The sequence below is a fragment of the Silene latifolia genome, chromosome 11 (genome assembly GCF_048544455.1).
Source record: "Silene latifolia isolate original U9 population chromosome 11, ASM4854445v1, whole genome shotgun sequence".
NCBI classification, from domain to species: Eukaryota; Viridiplantae; Streptophyta; class Magnoliopsida; order Caryophyllales; family Caryophyllaceae; genus Silene; species Silene latifolia.
In genome coordinates this window covers 6,062,652-6,082,035 of record NC_133536.1, presented here as the reverse complement: position 1 = coordinate 6,082,035, position 19,384 = coordinate 6,062,652, and the positions used below count along the sequence as shown (strand labels likewise).

The following is a 19,384-nucleotide window of genomic DNA, read 5'->3' as shown; positions in this document are numbered from 1 at the left end:
ATACTCCTCAACCTTCATTGAGGAAAGGATCCAAAAATTGACCTAATAACCACTATTCATCTGGTAATATCTTCCTTATCTCTCTACGATACACTCTTAGCCAAGTAACAACGACTTACCTCTCTAAGTTTACTGACTTGAGCGTCGGAGTGAGTACGCTCGGCCAAAGCCGAGCCCTCAGTTTGTTCATCGTTTCAGGAGACCGCAGGAAGGATTCTAGCAAGGACATCATTCTACTAGCTACGAGTGGTATCAAACATCTGCTCTGGATTTACACCCGGAACACTAATATAAGTAGATCAAATATATCTTAATAAAATTATCCTAATATAAGTAGATTAAAATTATCAAATAAATAATGGACATTCGTAATAATTCAAGTTATCATTTTTATTTTTACCCTATTTATGGCATCATACATTTATACTTTGTATTCTAGCGTTAAAATACATTTAAGAAGTTGGCGGATAAATAATGAATTTATTTGATTAAAATGTTATGTTAATATGATGTAATATAATCTTACGTTGTTACATGGAGTATAAACTATGGTTCCATCAAAATATAGTCACTAAATAATCATTGGAGTGCGTATATAAATCGTAAATGTCTCTATATGCATTCAAGTGATCAATGCATATAAAAAAATACACCGATCTATATATGTCACTATTTTTGTTTCGTCAATTTACTCTCTATAAAAATGCAGAGATCATTAGGTGGAGAAATGGAACCGAAAAGAACAGAAGTAGAATTTGGCAGTTTCGACAACTCAAAACTTTTTGTAACAATGGAGCAACTCATAGTATTATTCATATGATGAATTGCTGATCATTTCTAAACTCACGCATAAGCCTAATTTTCGAATAAGTGTAAGTTTTAAAGAGTCTTAATAATTTAGACTACTAATTAGTAAAAGCCTCAAGAGTTTACATGTATTATGGTAATTAATTAATTAAGTCAAAAGAACGCGCATTATGTTTTAATTTAACCAAATCTTGCTTGTGCACTACGTAATAGTTACTCAACCATGTATCTTTGTAATTTAGTGTTGGTTTTACATACTAAGTAAAACTCTATTTACTCATGTTTCTATACATTAAATTAATATTTACTTAAATTTTTATGTATGTAGGGGTAAAATTTGAGATAGATGATCAAAGATTATGCAGGCTTCGAAAGTTTTTAAAGTATATTGATTTTTCGAATTTTTTATGTATGTATATATTTCACTAATTAATCAAAAGGTAGCTGATTTTTTTGTAAAATGACATAATAAGTAGTCCATATTTAATACTATAAATAGAATGATTAAAAAAATTGGTAGCTTTCTCATATGTTACACTTATTTTGGTAAATAAGTTATATACCAAATACTTATAAAAAACTAAGATAAATGAAATTTTGGTCAAATAAGCTTAAGCTTATTTCTTGGAAACAAGGCCTAAATATGAGCTTTTTCATGATCTCCGAACAATCCTCATATAAAACTGAATTGTTTTTTATGTTTTTTTTTTTGCCATGTTTACTTGCTTTTGAGCCTATTGTTAGAAGCTTATCTCAAGTTTTTTTTTTAATTTTATAAACTTGATTAATAGAATAAATAGTTATTGGTTCAGATAAATATTGGCAATTAGACATTGTAATGCAAAGTACAAATATAGTCCATCATCACAAGGAACGGAATAATAAGTAATTGGTTCAAAATAAATGTTAGCTAAGAATAAAAATGGCGAGCTCTACAATAAGAAAAAGAAAATTTGATCAAAAAGGAAATCTATCACAAGTGTCCAATTATATCGCATTTGTCTTGAATGCAGTGTATATAAATAAAATTTTAGGCTCAAATTGAATTTTAAATCATGTCTACCATGGGATTTAGACATGGGTACAAATTATATCAGAATTATTTAAGAAAATTATAGAATAAACGAGTATATAACATTTAAATGGAAGGAAACTATTTTAAGATCACCACAAGTTGAGGCGATTATGGTTTTGAAAACATTACCCACGACAACTAGGGGCATGTAATTTTTCTATTAAATACGGGTATGAGAAGGTCTACATCCGTCCAGTCCCCTCCCTCGTATGACATCCTTGCTTTTAGGAGCCGTTTTTTTATGCGAGACATGACAAATTATTTTAGTAGGGTTATATTTTGGGAGCAACATTAATTACTTTTAGGAATTGACTAAATGTACTTCATCCTCTTCGTAATGATCGTTTGTATTCCTTTTACACAGTCATCAATGGGGTAGTTTGACTATGATTCTAGACATATTAATGGTCAAACTTATTAAAGCTTGAGCCTTAAAAAGTAAGGTGAAAGATGTTTAAGAAGTGAAGGGAGTATCCATGATGATTTTTTTAAATATAACTCATAATGATTTGTTTAAAAAGCAAGGTGAGTCTTAGACCAAGTGTGGTATGCCAATTATGTTGTTGAGAATTGAGGATCGTTAACTCTGTAAGAGGATTATATAACGGGATTTGTCTTATTATCAATCGCCTTGGAAAATTCGTTGTAGAAGGGAAAATAATTACAGGTTTCAAAGTCGGAAAATATACTTAACCCGAGGATAATAATGACTTCCTCGGATGCAAAGATTCCTTTCGTTCTTAATCGGAGACAATATATATTGAGGCCGTTCTACGCATGGCAATAAACAAGAGTCATGGACAGTCACTTAATCATGTTGGAATTTATATGCCGAAACCAGTATTTAGTAATGGCATGCTTTACGTAGAAGCGTCAAAAACAATGTCATCCGAGGGATTTAGGTTCTCATTGATGATAGAGACCAAGTGGAACATTCTTTACAAAGACGTTTTCACAAATTTTAAAAATTAGGTGTCGTATTAAATGTTTTGCATGAAACTTTCAAGGATAAGTAGTCTTAAGTATACATAGTCAAAGACTATTTCGGTAAAAAAATTGATGGTGCGTGAGATAATAAGAACGATAACTCTATAATCCAACTATATCTCTAAATGTTATACAAGTGATATAGTTAATACCAAATGCTACAACGTTTTCGTTGCGTTTTTGTTATTGAAACTGATGATTAATCGATCCTCATCTAAATCAACCCCCGGAATTTTGTTTACTCCCATTTTCAGCATGATTTGACTTTTTGTTAAATTTTAAAATTTTCTGTTACTAGACCATGGTAACGTAAACCAACTTTTTCAGCATTGACATAAAATACTAACTTGGTAACCCAACGATTTTAGTGATGCCATAAACTACTAAATGATGTTAGCAAAGATAATACTACTAAGTGCCCCATGGCCCCTGCATTCTATTTAATAGAATCCCAAATATTTTTTATTGTTGTTTAGAGACTACTAATTCTGTTGGAATTGCTTCTGGATTTGATTTTGTGAAAAGTAATAAAGGGCAAATACTCTTAATTGTAAATAGTCAAGATAAAATTAAAATTATGTTGTAAGAGATTTAAAATCTTCTTTGAACATACTAAATATATATAATCTTGACACCTGTTGTTTTACATAACATTGATATCATTGTTTTAATTAAAAACCAGTTCTGCGTAATAATGAAAAACTAACAACATAACTATGTCACTTGATATTATACTATTGAATGACAAAGCTTTTATGCTAAAAACACTAATAATTCATCGGTGATCAACTAAATCAACCACGATTTTTTCTTTCATCAATGATTCAACATAGTTGAACCTTTTTTTTTATCAACCTTAGTATAAGTTTTTACATATAATCCTATTGGGAGCCCCGTGCATCGCACGGGTTTTCCAACTAGTATGATAGTATATTTCTTATATATATTTCGGTGTATATTTCCTATATTCATAAATTATATATATATTTTGAATATCTCGCTCATTCTTACACAATATATCTTTAAAAAAACATATAAAATATCTTTAAAAAACATATAAAATATTTTCTATATATATTTTGGTGTATATTTCATATATATTTTGAAATTCTCTCCTTACACAATATATCTTTAAAATTAAAAATTAAAAAACATATAAATTCTTACACAATATATCTTAAAAACCATATAATCTTTGCGTATTATAAAAACATAAAAAGTAAATAATAAATATAAATATAATATCTAAGCAAAAATAGATTATAAATTAATCTACTATAGGTCTATAGCTATATGATATTCTTTCAAGCAAAATTACGAAATATATTTATATAAGCAAAATTACGGAATATATGATTCTAAAACTAATTTATAACCGAAATTAAGGAATATATTTTAATTTCCTATATTGATGGTACTCTTCCCAAAAACAAACGTACTTCTAACCACCATGTTAAATCTACAAACTACAATAATGGTAAAAAAAATACTCCATCAGCTATTGTGGTCGTCATTAATTATTAAATTAAGACGGTCTTATACTGTGAGACTATTCTATAATGTGGAAAGACAATTTATTTGTTAGCATTAAATAATTTTTTTTTATAAACATAGACCATCTCATGGTGTGAGACCCTCTTATTTTATAATTTTTAACTCATTAAATAAAAAGACAATTTTTTTATTAATTTAATAATAAAATTGAACGTTTTTTTATTAACAAAAATGGACAGTTTCATAGTTGAGGTTGTCTTAACCTATAATTTATGAATACATTTTACAAGCATTATTTTTTTTTTTCCGATGACTTTTTAATGTGTATACGAGAGTAGAAGGGCGGGCTTCATTTGATATTATTTTCCCGATAATTTTTTTACACTATTTAAGTGGGGTTAAATATCCTTTATGTTGTCTATATATCTCAAACGGGTTTGGCGGGTTGGAAGACTTGGAACATACAGGTCGGGTACGATGGGTTCAAATACGGGTTATGGGTCAGGTTATTAGGGGCAAAGTGCGGGTCAACAATTAATATCTAACGCCTTTTATAGATCGGAAAAATATTTTGTAAAAACTTTAGTATATTTAATATTAATATTTTAATCATATTCAATGTTTAGTTTTTTAATTATTTTTTCAAATATATTACTATATAATACAGTAAATATTAATATTTTTATAAAAATTATTTTAGTTTATCTTTGACTCAATAGATCGACGTGTTCGTGTCGGGTTTCATTTAAATTAACGGGTCATTTCGGGTTTCATATCGAACGGGTTACTGCTCGAGATTTTCGGGTTTTAACCCTTGAAAAAATGGATGAGGTTGCGTTGGGTCGAAATTTGACAAGCTTATATCTTAGTCATGTCTTAAACTCATAACTTATCATTTAGTTAAAATAATAATATGGATACGAATTGTACAGATAACCAACTCTATTTTGCTGTATTCTACATTTGTGTAATATCGACTTTCGTATGACTTTAAGTTTATTAACAATATGTGGAGTATTAGCTTCAAGGTAATCATCTAACTACAGAGTATAAAACAGCCCGTGAATTTCACGGGTTTAAAACTAGTGTGTTTTTAAAGTGTCAACCAAACAACCCCTAAGATTATAATTGATCGGCACAAGTTGGCTCTAATCCGACACACACGTGCCCACCTTTAAATCTACTTAAATGATAAAACAACCATAAAAATATGTGAGACGACAATACAACGACTCGATACCATAATCTTATCTTTATTAATTCAGAAGACAATACTCAATCCAGGACGTGCCACGTCATTAATATAACCTTTTTTTTTTAAATTCATGTTATGGTGGGACCCGTTAGTGTGCAAAGTATTTATTTCTCCAGAATTCCGTAAATACAAACATGCGACAAATTCCGTCTTAGAACAAATACTATGGAATAATACTATGAAATAATTTTATACATTCCGAATAAATGAAATTAATGGCATATAAGCGGTATGAATTACAAATCGGAATAAATGAAACTAATTACAAATTATAGAATTTACATAATTTTACAAAAAAATTGAATAACAATAAAATTACATAATTACGAGAATGATTTATATTTAATTACGGGATTGAATTACATATAATGCGAATAAATTACAAACATAATTTTTTTAAACTAGATAGTACGATATATTTGAAAAAAAAAATCATGACGGAGTATTTACTTACAGTTTAAAACTCGGCAACTTAACTACTAGCCGCGCACATCGAAAATGGTAGGTGACAATGATAGGCTACCGAGTAAATTAACTTTTCAACAAACGTCGAGAATGTTCATTTCCAGTTAGATCACTGATCTACATTAAACATGTAGACCACTGATATAGAACTATTAGATAATTGCAATAGAAATGTAAAAATAAAATATTCATCAAAAAATATTCATACCGTCCTAAATATATACCCGTGCAATTTTTGCACGGGTTTAAAACTAGTACCATCCGATTTCCGAATTTAAAACCCGTGTCAATATTGGACATGACCAAGTAAAAAAGAAAGAAGTATAGACAAAAAGATGAAGAAGAGAGGGGGCAGTTGGGATTCAGAATAACTATGAAAGCTACGAAACATGAGACCAACAAAATGAAAATAAATGCTAGTGTATGTGAGGGACAAATGCATGTATGAATGAATGAATGAAAATAGAGTGTGTGATGATGATGCTTATGATAAGCCCTCCTCATTCATGTCACGTCCTTTTTTCTCCTTCTCTTCTCCCAATAACTTCAGAATTCCACGCCTTCCTCCTTTTTCTTCTTCTACCATTCTCTTGTGCCCAAAGTATAAAATAAGACCGTTTTAGTGGAGTCAGGATTTGCAGTTAGGAAAACGAGAAATTTCAGCTAGGACAAGTAATGTCACAAGTAAAACTTGAAATAACAAGCGCCCTGCTATTCTGCTATCTCTCTCGTTCCACCACTGGTTCTACAGATCAGCCGATTCTTTTATTAATCAAACATTCGTTTACCATATGATTAATAAGCTTTCTATAAATTATTACCGATTTAACAATAATTTGTTATTATCAATAAACAAGTGCTTTTATATATAAAAAGACCTCTACTCACACAACGGTGGTGCGAGGGGCTGGCAAGAACACCTAACCCTACTGAACAATGAAAAATTCAAAATTTTTAGTTAAATTTTCGAGAATTTTTAATTTTAATTTGTATCATTTCTCGCTCGCATCACTCTCTGAAATTTAATTTCGCTCCATCGAAATAAATTCTGAATCTGTTAATTCGTCTCGTACTACAAAACAGTCTCCAATAATACAATAAGCTCTTGATTCTTCTATTTGTATTTTTTTTCAATTGCTTTTTCATTTGGTCCCTCTTTTTCTTCCCATCACTACTTCAATTCTACTACGTACCACTACTATTAATTCATTATTTTCCCTTTTTATAAAACACCCATAAACATTTACATACTCTTCATTCTCTTATCTCTCTATCTATTTTAAGTGTTCTTTCTACATCATACTACTCATTATTTCACACTTGCACAATTTTTCAAACTTTTCCATATTAATAACATTTCAAACTTCCTCATCAATTCAATTCAATTCAATTCATACCCTATAAACCATAGTTTTATATTATTACATTAATTAATTATGTCATTTTTATTTGCCTAATTTGTCAATTATCCTCTCTTTATAAATATAACACTTGGTTTTTGCACCACTTCAACCCCATCCACACAAACCACATCTATATTTCTACATCAAATAATAATATTAATAATAATAATAATAATTCTATATAATTAAATTTAAATTATGATGGGTTACAAAGAATCAATTGCTCAAGAACTTAGTTTAGGAGATCCAATATTTCAAAGAATTCATAATCTTAGACCTCTTATTCCTAACTCTTATTTATCTCCTCCAAATCATAATCATTTAATCCACCACCACCATGACTTTGGTAAGCACTATATTTGTAATTTACATGTTACGATTCAGGGTCAGCTGTATGCAGTCTTACCCTTGAAATTTATGACGTTTTACGTTCAATCATCATTATAATTAAGTTTTAATGTTGCATGAAGGTACTAACAAGGGTGTAGTAGAAGATTGTAATAAGGAAGGGAATGCACAACAAGTAATGGTGAGCTCAAGGTGGAACCCGACACCGGAACAACTAACGGCGTTAGAAGAATTGTACCGTTGTGGGACCCGTACACCGTCTGCCGAGCAAATTCAGCATATAACGGCGCAACTTCGACGTTACGGTAAGATTGAAGGCAAAAATGTGTTCTATTGGTTTCAAAATCATAAGGCTAGGGAAAGGCAGAAACGACGTCGTCAGCTTCAACCTCATGTTACTGCTACTAATACTACTAGCCATGCTAATCACGTAACGGATAAAGGTACATTTTATTTTATTTTATTTTAATTATTATTATTGGCTTCAAAAAAAATGATTAAAAGTGCAAGAGTTTATTATCATATTTCTTAGATTTGAATTATTATTTGTTTATTTTTGATATGTATTTTAAGATACAAATTAGGTCTCAAGTTTAAAGTTTACAAAATTAATTAATTTAATAACAATAATAATAATTGTTATTATTAAATTTCATTGGTGTTATTTAATTTTATGTAAGATTATTATCCAATGTACATCGGTTTTATTTGAGATTATTATGTACGATTCACTTTAGAGAGACGAATTTAGGTTCAAATTTTATCTAGACCAAAATATCATTTTCCTAAAAGCTAGTTATTGCGTGTATTATTTTCCTAAAAGCTCGCCCGGATTATGGTCTGGTCGACCTGTGTTTAGTTTTGTCCCTTGTTATCAAGTTTGAAATTATATACTATAATGTATTTATTTAATTCAAATGTGGATAGGGTTTGAAGAAGAGGAAGAAGAGAAGAATGGAAAAAGGGCACTTTTTATAATCAATAATAATAAGGTGTGCATTATTATTCAAAATTTCTCATCTTTTAATTTGTTTGCTTTAAGTTTCTTTTTTCATGGTAAGTTTCCGTCAATATCCTTTTACCAACCACGCACTCTTTCCTCTTTATAAAAAAACACAATCATTACATTATGGGGAATGTACGTGCATGGTGTTTTTTATGTCTCAAATTGCCAATCATAGTTTTTAGTCAAAGGTCATGGATTGTTTAGCTTTTGTTATTGCAAAAGTCAAATGTTATTTAAATGTCAATTATGATATAGATATAATTAAGGAGATCCTATTAACTTTTCCAAAGCACTTGCATAATTTGGTACAGTTTTTTTTTTTTTTTCTCTCTCTCTCTTAGTGATAGAGATTGATGGATTGTACATATACAATATACGGAATATCAAGTTTGAACTCCCTTTTTCTTACAATAACATTAACCACGTGGCTTACATTATCACACAAAAAACGTTTAGATAAAACGAGGTTATATAATTTACGTCCGATTCGTTTGCCTGAACAATGATTTAGTTACTAGTCACATGTACACCTAATGATTGAAATAATTTCACGTTTTCTTTCATATACCTTGTTTAATTACAGATATACATCCAAATAATTATATTCTTGTACAATGATTTAGTTACTGGTCACATATACATATTATAATAATGATTGAAATAACTTTTAATTTGTACAAATAGTCGTAAGTATGAAATAATGAGTCCGAAAATATGCCTTTAACACTAACTAATCCTTAATACTGACCAGTCGACCAGATAAAGGAGCTGTTTTAGATCCGTTTTATGCTCACATCCATCTATCTTAAATACAAATTTCCATACATGTATAGGATGTGGAAGAACTATTGCTTAATACCAGATAAATTAGCTGTTTTAAATCCGTTTTATACTTACACCCGTCTATCTGAGAACCGAATTTCTATACAAGTATAGGACGTGGGTAGAATAGCTATAGGTTAATAGGGTGATACATAAATTAATAGTAGTCATAACTTTTACATGCATTGAAAAAGAGGAGGAGACAGGTAAATAAGAAAGATAGGTAAGTAACAAAATGAAAAAGTGTATAGAGTATAGTAAAATAGTAGTACAACTGTAGAATTGGAGTGATGATAAAAGCAAAATTTGTTGGGAAATGAATAGAAATCTAAAAGCTGTTCTTCCTTCCGTTCTGTCGGGGTCCTTTGCATGCCTTTCTTCTTCTTTGTCTTCTATTTGCATCATCCTCTTTCTTTTTCATCCACACATACTTCATCCCTACTACTTCTGATTCAATATGGTCAATAACTAATGCATGCTCCTACCATTGTTGCCCATTATTGGTCATGTCGGGTTGGGTCGGGTTAGGTCAGATACGTGACATATTGTTGATGATGTCGGGTCAGGTCGGGTTATTCAGGTACGTTATTTACGTCGAATAATTGAGATTGGTCATAAGATTATTGTTATATAGATTTGATTAGAATCATTCAAAGTTAGTTCAACCTCGAATTTAACTCCACGTACGAGAATAAGTACTATTAAGATATATAAGTTCACTTATTTGGATATGTCGGGAAAGGTTGGGTTATTCAGATACGTTGTTCAAGTCAAATAATTGAGGTTGGTCATAAGATTATTGTTATGTAGATTTGATTAGAATCATTCAAAGTTCAATCTCGAATTTGACTAAGAGAGTAAGTACTAATTAGGACGTATAAGTTTACTTATTTGAATATGTCGGGCCAGGTTGGGTTATTTCAGATACGTTATTCAAGTTGAATAATTGAGATTGGTCGGTTTTAAGATTGTTTTCTAGGGAAAAAAAAGATATTTTATTGATCATTAAAAGCTAACATGAAATCGGTGGTTACAAAAATAGAGATATAATCAAGTCGAATAATTAAGACCAGTCATGAAATTGTTGCTGTTTTTATATTTTTTTTAGATTAGTCCATTCAAATTGAAATAAACTCAATCGCATAATCAATTGTCTTATCAATTTTATTTGTACTTTTTCGACTTCAAATATACCGTCATGTTTTTTTTTTTGACTAGTTAACTTTGATCACTAATTTCACATAAAATACAACTCCAACTATACTTTTAAATAAAAAATATAACATGCATTATTTGTTTTCATGAATCAAATGTCACAAATTATACCTTTATATATATTTGTAAAGATTAATAGTCAAAGTTGACGATCACAGTCAAAATAAAACAACAAAGCAAGTCGGGTGAGGGAGTATATGAATGTAGAAAAGTAAGAATTTACTAAGATCGATGATTGATAGAAGAATAAAATATCCGTCGCAAAGAATAAAAAAAAGTAAATAGATTACCAAGACGAAAAGACTATTCATTTTTGTAATATTATTGCATGTTATTATAATCTTATTGATTGTAATGTAACGTACCATAATATATACTGTACAATTTTTTGTGATGACAAATAGCAGGAATCAGATTCTGAAGCACCAATACTACAAGAATCAGCAACAGCAACAACAGCAGCTGGGCCAAGAAAATCAGACAATTCCAGCAACTCACTTCAATGCTTATTTCAATTCCATCAACAATCTTCTGCACAACAATTCCAACATAATTATAATCCCAATAATTCTTCCTACCCTACTACTACTACTACTAAACATTTATTTTTATCTGACCAAGGGAATGCCACATGGTCTTCTCCACATCATTTCACTATTATTCCACCTTCTCTAAACCTCTTTTCCCTAAACTCGACCGCGGTGGTCGAGAATAGTGGTCGTGGTGACGGTGTGGTGGTTCCTACGCTTCAGTTGTTCCCGGTGGTGAAGCCGAGTGATGATGGGGATAATGGTGATTTGAAGAAGGATGGAGAGGTTGTTTCATGCTTAAGTAGTTCTAAGGAGGAGAAAATTACTAATGACTTTGTCCCTTATTATCAGTTTCTATAATTAATTAGGTAAATTAGTCTCGATATCACCCTATCATAAACAGTTTAATAACAGACTTTATATCAAAAACGTATGTAAAGGGTGTTATTAAAACTCGGTACGTGTGTCATTTTAGTTTGCATGGGGCTAATGATTAATGCATCATTATTATATTATTTCTAGTTGTTATGTAACTAGAAAATGTTGATTTGAAGAAAGATGGAGAGGTTAATATTTCAACATTAAGTATTTCCAAGTATGAGAAAAGTATTATTGGTTGCATGGATTTTAATGAATTTATTATCTTAGGGCTGGTCATTAGTGTGGGTCGGCCTTGCTAACCCGGACCCGACCCGCTTAACTCGTGCATGGACCCGGCCCGACCTGCTCTATATCCAGGCCGGTTCCGGGTCCCCCAAAGGCAAGCCTTACCCGTCCCAACCCGGACCCGCACCAGGCCCGCCCTAAAACCCGCCATAAACCCACCTCACAGATCGCCTTTGAACCGGTCTGTCCCGACCCGCCTCAACCCGTCTCGACTCGCCCTCAATCTCGGGCCGGTTCCGGGCCTCCCAAGCCAAGCCCGCCCCGCCCCTGACCCGGCTGACCCGCACTGATGACCACTCTTACAGTTTCTGTAAGGAAAAATTAGTCTCGATACCACTCTTTCACATATAATATATAGAACTCATTAAGATGATGGATGAACCCTATATTAAAGGTATGTAAACGATGTTATCAAGACTCGGTTGCATGGATTATTCCAACAACTTTTATTACCAGTTTTTGTATGGAAAATTAGTCTCGGTACCGCCCTATATATCACAAACAGACTAGTGATATACCCTACACAAAAAGGTATGTAAAGGGTGTTATCAAGACTCAATACTGTATAGTTTAGTTTGCATGACGCTAATAATAATGACAATTCTAGGCAAATAGGTATGTAAAAGGTGTTATCAAAACTCGGTACATGTAATTTTAGTTTGCATGGTACTCGTGATTAATGCATCATTATTATTTGTAGTTGTACGTGTATTACTAGGTTTAGAAGAATATTAGGTCACGTGAATTTTGTATAATGTGAGAGCGATGGTACAAATGTTACGTTTTGTAGTAAGTGATGTTGTTACGTTGGTTTAGAATTTAATGACTTTAATACAATGTTGATTGATGTTAACGTATCACAAATATACACGGGATTTTTTTTTGTGCTATGGGGAATTGGACTTTTGTCAATCGCCTTATATATTGCATTTGGGACAATGACGTAATTTTCGTTCTTTTTTTTTTTTTCACTACAATTGTTAAAAATGTTATTAAAAGAAAATTAAATAATAAATAGTAATTTGGGTCGTCACTCGATAGTACAAAATTCAACACCAGTATTACATTCGTGTAAAATATACTCCCTTCGTTTGATTCAATCAACCCCATTGCATTGGCGCACTTTTGGTAAGCTAAGGATAAATGTGGATTTATCGGGTTAATTATTCAATAAAATATACGAGTAATAAGTATATTACATTAATATAATATAAACTTTATGTAAGACAGATTAAAATAGTTTGGTCTTTTAAACGAGTAAGCTGTCTTATTATTTTGATATTATTAATATTAATTAATAAATGTTAGTGGAATTTTAAATTTTGTATGTAGATGCTTTTTCAAGGTAGATTATTTATTAGTTTCATTTCATTTATATGGTACGTAATACTCGACGCAAGTTGTTGATTAGATAAATTTAAATTTTAAACTTTATTGTTAATTTCTTCAAATATGTATAAAATTTTATGTAATAATGTCGTGTTTGATTTGTGAAATTATTATGATTTAATTTATAAAAACAAGGTAACTAATGCATATCAATAAGTTTTTTACTTATTGATGTTATTAATTGGCTTAGAATTTGATCATTTTACTAGAATTTTGATTGATGTGAACAAATCACGAAGTACATAAGATATTATGGACTGTCACATACTTGCATTATTACTATGAGAAGCCATATGAAATATGAGAAGAGCAAAGGTAAAATGGGTCACTATCTGAGCCTCTGAGGTACGTACGAGTAGTATATTTATATGAGTAGTACCATACATGCAGACATTTATTAAAATTGCCTACGTCTATATCAAACGTACTATTACTATATATGACTTTGATGGATAAGTAATGAGTTATGAATTTATGATTCTAATTATAATAATATGTGCCCTAATTGAGTATTGAAAGTCATCATAAAGGTAAAATCAAAATCATATTATCGAGCACGTTCAAAAAAACCTTTCGCAACTTGAATTTATCATATTCGCAAAGTCAGGAATAAAATAAATAAATAAAAAGACCCTATAGAGCATGGTGAACCAAAACAGTACCACTTTCTCACTTATTTTTTGAACTGTTATTTTAATATAAATTATTTATAGTATTATTTTTTTGTTTTGTTTTATGATGCTGTATTCTAAATTATACGAATATTTAATAAATACTCCGTATGTACTAAATACAAAGAATATAACGCACACGTATATATATACACAAAGTACTACGAAGTAATCTGTATTAGAATAAGATACGGAGTATAAAGTATCGCATTCGATTGTTATTGAATATCCAATTTATAAATAACGTAACATCTTATATTCTTATATTAAATTGTTGAACAAAAAATGATACGTAGCTCAAGAAAATGTTAACGTACGTGTTGGACATAACATTCTGAAGTCTGCTATATATGAGGGCAATGTATTTTCATGTGGACCGACGAAATATATAGAGTGAGTAATAACGAACAAAAGTAAAGGTTGGTTTGCATATTGGTTTTCCAAGGTATATGTTATGGTATGTAACTTTGATATTGACATATGATTGTTAAAGGCAAACTTATTTTGTCAAGGATTGTCCCTTGTTGCTTTGCTTTTTGTAGCCCTTTTTTCTCTGCCCTCTTCTTCTACTTATGAAATCTCTTGCGTCATTTCATATTTGTGTACACATTAAATTGTCAAAAATCTATGTAAACCCGATGATCTTTAACACCATCCCCAATTAAAGTCACCGACTGGGTTGCGACCTTGTTGGATCACCTTAATGACACCTTAAATTAGGATTAAGGGAAAGATTTTGGTGACCTTGAAGTATTCAGGGTCAATTGGTGACCTTTAGTTGAGTTGGTGATCTTGTTGGTGACCTGGTAGGTGGCACTCTCCCATTAGCTGGAAACAAAAAAAAAAAAAGACAATACCGTCAAAACAAAGGGAAGGTGATCTTTGGTTGAGTATGGTGACCTAGTAGGTGACACTCTCTTATTGGCTGGAAAGTGGAAAATGATTGGGTTGCTGACTTAGGTCATCGTGACCTTCTGCTTGGGAGAGTGAAAGTGGCTCAAGATAATTAAGGTGTGATTAAGAGGAAAAATATTGGTGTCCCGATTAACTCGACCTTCTGCTTGGGGATGGTCTAAATGGAGAGGATCTTGACTTGATCCAAGCGATGAAGGATGAAATAGGGGTAAAATAGTACACCGAGGATTATATAAATCTATTAGAGAAAATGGATAAGAAATAGAGAGGATGCTGATGACTTGATTGAAGGCATCCAACTAACCCGACTAAAGTTTAGAGTAACATAACATTCAAAAACCGCCTCACCGTTTCATCAACTGAGAGATAATCCTCCCCTTCAGCTGTTATCCTTAATCCTAATTCATAAACGTAGAAGAAGGCTCATCTGTTTTGTTCGCTTCGCCGGAGAGGCGACCGTCCGGGCCTGATCTCCGATCGTTGTTAAAACTTCCCTTATTTGTTTTATCTATCAGGTTTTCTCTTTATTTTTTCTGCTTTGATCTTAGTTCTATCGTCTGCTTGTTTCTACTTTTTCCTCGGTTTTTCCTCTTTGGTTGTGCGTTTTGTCGGGCTTCTCCTGGTTAATTTTTGCTGTCTATACTGTGACGACTCGATCGAGAAGAATAGTTGTTGACCGTTGTTATATCCAGGCTTTATTCGTTGATTTCTTAAATGGAATATCAATTTCTTCTTCTTAATCTTTGTGATTTGGTGGTTGTGGGTGATAATGGTGTTGATGATGATGACCTTGCTAAGTTGGTTTTGGAATTGGGGGTACCATCCATCTCCAATGTCCACTTGGTGAAAGATAGGGGAAACTCCCTTTTCAGGGAAGGTAATTTTGTTTTGGCTGCTCGTCACTATACTCAAGCCCTTAAACTCGTGTGTTTCTTAGGCCTTCCACCCGTACATGACCAGCCCGTAGCCACTTCCCTCTGCCTCTCTCTTGTCCTTAATTTAGCGGGTTGTGAGTTGAAACTTTCCCAGTATAATCGGGTTTGCTGTTACTGTACGTTCGTCTTATCTTTTGATCCAAGCAATGTTAAGGCCCTTTATCGTAGGGGCCTTGCTTTTAAGCACCTGAATCTTCTCAATAAGTCTCTTGACGACTTTGAACATGCTTTGAAAGTTGACCCGCTTAACAAAGATGTTAACCGGGAACTCCATTCCGTCGTTGACATTTTAATTTTAAATGTTAATGGTAAAAGGGTCGCTTACCCCTTTAATCCTTTGGCCTCAGACAAGAAAGGTAAGAAACCTTTGCTTGCTAATGAAGTGGTTGATAAGTTAGCGACCCATGTTGGTTTAAATGAAGCGTCTTGTAGTACAGCTCCTTTGGTTACACATGTTTCTCCTCCTCTCTCTGATGTTACATTTAGTTCTGCAGACCATGTTTCTCCTTCTCACAATGAAGTTACATCTACTTCTGCTTTTATTAGTGATTCCGACATTGCTAATGTGTCTGGTTCCCTGTTTACGGGTACTGCTTCTGACATTATTCCAGACTCAGACTCAGAAAACCTTAATGAGGCTTATCCCGCTTTGCCAGCTAAGGATGATGGTATTCCCTCCAATACTTTTACCTCAGGACCTACAAATTATTCCTTCTCTAACAAAAATCATCCTACAAATAAATTGCGTTTGTCGTCGCAAGATTATGATAATTTGTTACGCGGGAAGGATATCCTTTTTTTCCATCCAAGATCTTTGGCATCCCTGAGGGTTCGTCCCCTCATTTCTACAAATTCTATCTCGACGGGAACACCCCATGAAACAATTTCAAGGGAAGCAGCAGTTCCTATTCAATATCCTTTACATGAAGTGCGCCATCAGCATTCACATTTGCATTTGGGGCCTGAGAGTTATCAGTTGGGTCATGAGGATGCTGTTTCGCATGTTGCCAAGAAGAAACGACTTTCGTGTGATTCATCTCTGGATAGTAAATTGTCCATGTTTCAGTTTCAATTTGTTGCAGTCAAGAAGATTTCCTTGAGCAGAAAGTGTTGTCGCAAGATGGAGAGAACTCCAAGGGTGAAGTCTGGTCCGACTTCGAGGAAGAGATCATTAGGTTTTGTTGACAATTTACCTTTTTTTTTGCAGGTACACAGAAAAAGAAAAGATCATTGCTATTAAAAGTTGTAAAAGAAAGGAGATTGACTTGCTCCAGTTCGCGGACTATTATCATCCACCTTTTAAGAAATGTCGTCTTTCATTTCAAAATAGTTCTGCTTCTAGTTTTAGCCCGGCTTTTTCCATTTCTAGTAGTTTAGGGGTATCTAATTCCCCTCTGTTTGTATGGTAATCGGATACTATGTAATTTCTTTTTACTAAGTTTATATAAGATAGTACACGTTTGTCTAAAAAAAAAAAAAAACATTCAAAAACCAATAATCCAGATAACTTAAAACGAGCAAGCTCATCTATTTTGACACATAAATCTACTCATATAAAATAATATGTAGCATAGATTCATCAAAATTTCTAGCTTAATTAACCTAATAATGAAGTCATATGAGAAGTACATAAGTGCAAGTATTCAAGGTTGCAATTTAGTTTTTACTTAGATGGATTGTAATATATTTTAATCCAATTATAAGTAGACCTGGCAAAATGGGTCAAACCCGAATGACCCGACCCGAAAAGGCTGACCCGAGACCCGAAAATGACCCGAACTTGCTTGACCCGAATATGACCCGAAATTCGAATTGACCCGACCCAACCCAGACCCGACCCGAACATTGTCTGACCCAATGTTGACCCTACCCGAGGTGACCCAATCCGAAAAGACCCGACTCATAACTAACCTGATCCCAAATGACTTTAAGTGACCCAAAATGACCCGAAACGACTAGTACTAACTCATATTAATACTATATATATATCAAAATAAAGTTTTATTGGTTACAATAATCCCTAATAAATAGTTAAATTTGCAAAATAGTATTTCTTAATCAAAATAGTATTAACTTAAGTGCTTAGCCATTAACTCAAAAGCAACCCGACCCAAAATGACCTATACCCGAAAATAACCCGACCCGAAATGACCCGACAACAGGCCACCCGAAATTGACCCGAAACCCGAAAATGACCCGACCCGAAATATGTGGCAGACCCGAAATGACCCGACCCAAACTGACCCGACCCGTACCCGACCCGAGCGACCCGTTAACCGGTCTTGAATTAGGTGTAGGTCTAAATTTATAAGTTCACCATTTATTGTATTTATAGCCGCTTGTGTGACCAAAATTACACAGAATTACTATTATCAGGTCAGTGTACACAAGAACAGAACAAGAACAACAACAAAGCCCCACTCCCAACGACCAACGTAGGTTAGGGTCGGCCAATTATTATCGAGTCATCAATGTGAATTATTTAAATCAAAGCGTCTTGCTTGTGACGGACAATATCCGTCACAAGCTGAAGACCTCTCACAATAAAGCAAGTGGGTTGGCAAGTGGGAGGGAAAATGGAGCACTCATGCATATTGCCACTTGCATCTTGTAAGAGGGGCACTATCCGTCTTCAGCTTATGACGGATAGTGCCCGTCTTCAATGAGATTTTGTGTATTTAAATATAAGTCGTCAGCACCCAAAATATTTTATGTTTTAAAAATATGTCATCTATTTTAGTTGGGTCAAAAAAATGTAGTCCTTTTCTAATTATTATTACCAGTCGTATTAAATATCTTCGACACTTTTACTAATTATCGTCGACAATTAATACGAGTATATCTTTTCAATTTTGCCCCCCATTAACTTCCCCTTGTCTCTCTCTCTAATCTTTTTAAAACAAAAAAAAGTTTTTCGGGAAAAAAGCGTAATTTAATTTACGAAATTTTCGATTAAAACGGTTTTAAACATACGGTAACAACGATCAAGGTAGTAACGGTTTTAAAAATATATAAAAAAAAAAAAAAATTCCGGACGAAAATATTTTCCGTCAGGACGAAATTTTTTTTTCGTGTGAACCTACGTCTGGACGAAAATGTTTTTCGTCCGGAATTTTTTTTTTCATTTTCCGACTTAGATTAATTTTTGGCGCGGTAATCGATAATCACTAATCCGTTCTAACAATAACGATTCTATTCTAAACCACCTAAAACTATTAACTAATTACAAATTTTTAAAAAATTAAACTAGTTTAGATTACTTGTCGTCGATTCCTTGAATTTGGTGGCGGAATTGAAGCGGTGATGACGGAAATGTCGTACTTGAAAAAAAGATGTTAAAATATGGAAGGTTTAGAGTGAGGGGTAGATTAGGAAAGTCATTAAAAAATACTCCGTATCAA

General features: G+C 32.6%; 1 protein-coding gene across 2 annotated transcripts; it reads left to right on the top strand.

Annotated features, from left to right (window-relative positions):
- Positions 1–7,260: 7,260 nt before the first annotated feature.
- On the top strand, positions 7,261–12,005 carry LOC141610795 (uncharacterized). Of its 2 annotated transcripts, none has more exons than XM_074429053.1 (4): positions 7,261–7,832; positions 7,957–8,277; positions 8,762–8,826; positions 11,282–12,005. In XM_074429053.1, the coding sequence occupies exons 1-4, from the start codon at positions 7,685–7,687 to the stop codon at positions 11,765–11,767; spliced, it is 1,020 nt and encodes a 339-aa protein (XP_074285154.1). In that variant the 5' UTR covers positions 7,261–7,684; the 3' UTR covers positions 11,768–12,005. The 2 variants fall into 2 exon arrangements, with proteins under 2 accessions (XP_074285154.1, XP_074285155.1); XM_074429054.1 differs by having other exon boundaries at positions 7,263–7,832; positions 11,285–12,005.
- The last annotated feature ends 7,379 nt before the right edge of the window (positions 12,006–19,384 follow it).

Coding starts and splice junctions, on each gene's coding strand:
- LOC141610795 (XM_074429053.1), top strand. CDS start 7,685: ATGATGGGTTACAAAGAATCAATTGCTCAAGAACTTAGTTTAGGAGAT. Junction 7,833..7,956: donor CCACCACCACCATGACTTTG/GTAAGCACTATA, acceptor TGTTGCATGAAG/GTACTAACAAGGGTGTAGTA. Junction 8,278..8,761: donor TAATCACGTAACGGATAAAG/GTACATTTTATT, acceptor AAATGTGGATAG/GGTTTGAAGAAGAGGAAGAA.